The sequence below is a fragment of the Etheostoma spectabile genome, chromosome 14 (assembly GCF_008692095.1).
Source record: "Etheostoma spectabile isolate EspeVRDwgs_2016 chromosome 14, UIUC_Espe_1.0, whole genome shotgun sequence".
Classification (NCBI taxonomy): Eukaryota; Metazoa; Chordata; class Actinopteri; order Perciformes; family Percidae; genus Etheostoma; species Etheostoma spectabile.
The window spans coordinates 12,753,036-12,757,411 of NC_045746.1; the positions used below are offsets into that span (position 1 = coordinate 12,753,036).

Consider the following 4,376-nt stretch of genomic DNA (forward strand, 5'->3'; position numbering starts at 1 on the left):
ATTTCCACAACGCACTAAAGAGCAGCATTAAACAATATGCAAATGTATTTTCGTTCCCGAAACCAAAAGAAAATCAGGACTGTATAGACAACCAATGAAAAACTGACATGTAGATTGCAGGGGCCTGGGACGAACCACCATCCTTCCGCTTAGAAGATGGGTGTTCTACAAACTGAGCTAAAAGTAGGCATTCATTTCCATATTAACGTGCACACAATACTTTTTTAGCTCACGTGCAGACAACTTTTTTTACCTTTCACGCAGACAATTTTTTGTGAGAAATAGTTATGATAAAAAGTGCATGATTTTTATGTGTGTTTGTGTGTGTGTGATGAGAAATTGTTGTATATGCATGCTTATTATGTTTGCAAGGTGACCTTAGTGAATGTGCATGCTATTTATGTGTGAGGTGAAATTAGTGAATGTGCATGTTTTATGTGTGTGTGAGTGTATGTGAGAGGTGAATTACTGTATGTGCATGTTTTTTATGTGTGTGTGTGCGTGTGTTTGTGTGTGTGTGTGTGTGCGTGTGTGCGTGTGTGTGTGTGTGTGTGTGTGTTTGTGTGTATGTGTGTTTGTAAGAGAGAGAGTCGAAATTAGTGTAGGTGCATGTTTTGTATGTGTTTGTGTGTGAGGTAAAATGTGTGTATGTGTGTGTGTGTGTGTGTCTGAGAATTGAAATTAGTGTATGTGCATGTTTTTTATGTGTTTGTGTGTGAGGAAATTTGTCGTATGTGCAAATAGCAAAACACATTTACATTTGAAGTAAGGACAAGGTCTGCAGAGCAAAAGTAAACAGACCACTGTTCAAAGGTGTTGACAGAAAACATCAAATATTGATTTTGATCTGGACTTTGAAAGAGCCAATAGACTTTGCAGGTCATAGGTCCTAAGGGACTCCCTTTAAACTAAATAACGTACGAATTTGATGATTCTGAAACAGTCCTTTGATCAAGGTGCAGGTGTAGAAGCAGCTCTTTTATTGCAGTTGTGTTTCAAAAATCTTTACTGGCTTCAAAACTGAGAAGATGGGAACACATTTGATTTTGGTGGGTCTGCTGTCTATCTGCAGTCTCTCTTTTGGTCAAGGTAATACATGCAGTATGTATACACTGTAATTTTACCACTTCAAAATGTATTGTAAATGTAAATCGTGTGTGTGTGTGTGTGTGTGTGTGTGTGTGTGTGTGTGTGTGTGTGTGTGTGTGTGTGTGTCCTTTTTTCCATTTCTTTAGATTGTAATCAACAGCTTCTGGAGAACATGGATATCCAAGGAAACGACATAACATCTCTCTTCTCTCCTGATGCTGAGCACTGTCAGCTGCTTTGCACCCAGCACCCCTCCTGTGACTTCTTTACCTTTGTTCGGCCTGACAGTACTAACGATGTAAGGTAAACAACAAGTGGTACACATGTAATTAGAAATCAGTAATAAGTAAGTAATGCTTACTTCCAGTAGTGGAAGAAATACTTTGATATTTTATTTAAGTAAAAGTAGCAATACCACAGCATAGAAATACTCTGTTACTAAGTTAAAGTCCTGCTTAGTTAAAGTCCTGCTCAAAGACGTTTTTATATACAACAGCATGTATTACTGGGTAGTTTGTGAATTTCACCAAGTCTTATCTTTGTCCATAAGAATACATTATAATCATATATTAGTAAACTGAATATGCAAAATAACTAAAGGAATAAATAATAAATAAACGCAGTGCAGTAAAGGTATAACATTGCTTTGTATTACTAAATACTCAATACTGTGGTAAATACTCAAGTCAAGTATAAGTACCTCAAAATTTAAGTGCAGTACCTGAGTAAATTTACTTAGTTACATTCCACTATCAATGCAGGCACTTTTTCTGCATCATCAAAACCGCTCCCAATGGACAGCCTTCGGTTCAGGTTCCACTAGAGGGTGTCACCTCTGGATTTTCTCTCAAACCCTGCAGCCAGACCAAGGTAGACAAAACCTTTTAAAGAAACATGTGAAACCATTTAGGACAAAATGAATGATGCATGGTCACACTCTCATTTGCTCTCTCTTGTGTCTGCCAAGCCTTGCCTGTCTAAGTGTACCAAACGTGGATTCACAGGTTCCGACTACCGAGCCTTGTTACAGAGAAACCATGAGGAGTGTCAGAGGGCTTGCACACAGGACCCTGCCTGTCAGTTCTTTACTTTACTAAAAGAGGACTTCGCAGCAAAGGGTAGAAGGTAAAACTGGATCACATAATGTAACATTGCTGTTGAAATGAAATGATGTGTTTATCTTCTCCCAGTGTTTTTTTTTTTTTTCCTAGAATAGGGATATGCTTAGAATTCTGTACGGAATTCACTGTAATTTCTTTGTTATTTCATTTGATGAATATTCTGGATATTATTCTGATTTATGTTACTGAAAGGTGAAAGTTCAGAGACGTTGATGCCATAAGCCAGCACAGAAGTGAACATAGGCTATGTCGCTAATGTTAAGATTTTGTGTTTCGTGTGGAAAGATAATTCCAACAAAACTGGCAAAATAAAGTTGCTAAAGAAGAGACAGAGTCTGTTTTAAGAGTGCAACAGGTACCTGGAGGTTTCAGATCTGAGGTTTAATTCAACCAGTGAAAAGAAAGATATTGCTGTGGCAACAGCAGGGTGGCGACATGGCATATGCTCAACAATTCTCTAAATAATTTTATTTCTTGTTCTGTTTTAGGTATAGGTACAAGTGCCACCTTAAATTCAGCTGGCCAGTACCAAGGATACCTGTTGTAGAAAAAAAGGCTGGTGTAACATCTGGATTCTCCCAAATAACGCAAATAAGTCAACAGTCAGGTACACAAGCAGTCATAGCAAACACCTCATGCAGGTTGTTGTGGATGCTTTCTTATTGTATTACCTGTGTTTTCTACAGTGTGTCAGGGCAAGCTTTTTCCAAACACTGACATCCCAGGACACGACAACGAGGTTATTCCTGCTGTCTCTGCTGAACACTGCCAGGCCCTGTGCTCTGCTCATTCAGTCTGCAGCTACTTCTCTTTTGAGAGGTAGTCAAATATTTGGAAAAAGATTTTCTCTCTCATGTGCTCAATTAGACAGTATGATAAGTAATTATAGTGTGCTGAGTTATATTGGTATACCCATTGTTCCAGCAGCGTACGTGACGGTATTTTAACTGTCCTGATGTGGTTAAATATTGGTTCTCATTTTCAGTCCCATCTATTCTCTGCTTCATGTTATTCAGACATACCTTTTGCAACTTTTCATTTTCTTTCTTTTTTTGCAGCAATACGTTTAATTGTCACCTGAAGAACAACAACGAGGACATGGTGACCAAAGGTAAAGACGGAGTCACATCAGGGTTACCAGCACGCTTCTGTCAGCTGGATAACAGTACGTATCACTAATATCACAACTGTCAGAAAAGACACTCTTTCAGTAGACCACCAAAGACCATCTCAACTGCTTTGGCTGTGTAGATAGACTTACTCAATGTTGTAATGTAGCTTTCCTATGTTCTATTTTAGCCATCATGAATCTATTATTGGCAATGGATCGGTCAGTCACTGTAGTTTTTACTTATTCAGTGAAATATCTCAACATTTACTGGTCAGGATGACACTGCATTTTCAATAGACATTCATGGTTCTCAGATGATGCATCCCAACACATTTGGTGATCCCATGACTTTCGACTTGAGGGAAATGTCTCAACATTTATGAATGGATTGCCATGGAATTTACTCTGCTTTACTTTTCATTGCTGACTTAGCATGCCTGTTTGCTCTTATTTTGGAGATATTTATGCTGAACAATTACTTTGTGCCCCAAGTCTAACATTAGACCTACACTGTACTTTTTCTTGTAATTTTTTGTCTGTACTTTCACTGAATAGTAACATTGTTTGATTATTTTAGAAACAACAATAACCCAAACCCCTGCCATTTTCTTAAAACATTGCTTTGTTTGTGTAAAAAAGTAACAAACTTTAAAGGTGCGACTATGAGCTCCTGCATGGCTTCAGCGCAATTTCATTTTTGTCTCAAATCGTAGGCATCTCTCTTTGATCTGCTACCAGCCCCATGAATACACTGTAAAAAAAAAAAATGTCTCGGGAGACAACATAGGGGTTGTAAACGTCAAACAAACACTAGAAGCACTGGAAAGGCACCAAAATACAGCAAACACTCCAGCCAATCACCGACAGGGTGGTTATGGGAGGGGGCAGTTACAGAAACACGGGGGGAGGGGCAAGCTTGCTCTGTTTTGGTTAAAATTTACTTGGAACGTCAACAGAATTTTTATCCAATCTGAAATTACAAATACTGGAATCATTCAGCATATGTTTGTTGTTAGTGAAGTATTTCTGTACAGTAGTTTAGCCATCAGCAGCAG

At 38.4% G+C, this 4,376-nt stretch overlaps 2 protein-coding genes across 2 annotated transcripts in view; both read left to right on the top strand.

Annotated features, from left to right (window-relative positions):
• The first annotated feature begins 828 nt into the window (after window positions 1-828).
• LOC116702205 (plasma kallikrein) lies at window positions 829-2,197 on the top strand. The gene is made up of 4 exons (XM_032536379.1): window positions 829-1,089; window positions 1,236-1,392; window positions 1,851-1,959; window positions 2,055-2,197. Exons 1-4 carry the CDS (start codon window positions 1,029-1,031, stop codon window positions 2,184-2,186), a joined length of 459 nt encoding a protein of 152 aa, XP_032392270.1. The 5' UTR covers window positions 829-1,028; the 3' UTR covers window positions 2,187-2,197.
• A 507-nt stretch (window positions 2,198-2,704) lies between these two features.
• LOC116702008 (coagulation factor XI) overlaps window positions 2,705-4,376 on the top strand; it is a 2,968-nt gene continuing 1,296 nt past the window's right edge. Inside the window, exons 1-3 of the mRNA XM_032536067.1 lie at window positions 2,705-2,817; window positions 2,897-3,029; window positions 3,269-3,375. Of these exons, the coding sequence (XP_032391958.1) occupies window positions 3,309-3,375 (67 nt within the window). The 5' untranslated portion in view covers window positions 2,705-2,817; window positions 2,897-3,029; window positions 3,269-3,308. The remainder of the gene's footprint in view (window positions 2,818-2,896; window positions 3,030-3,268; window positions 3,376-4,376) is intronic.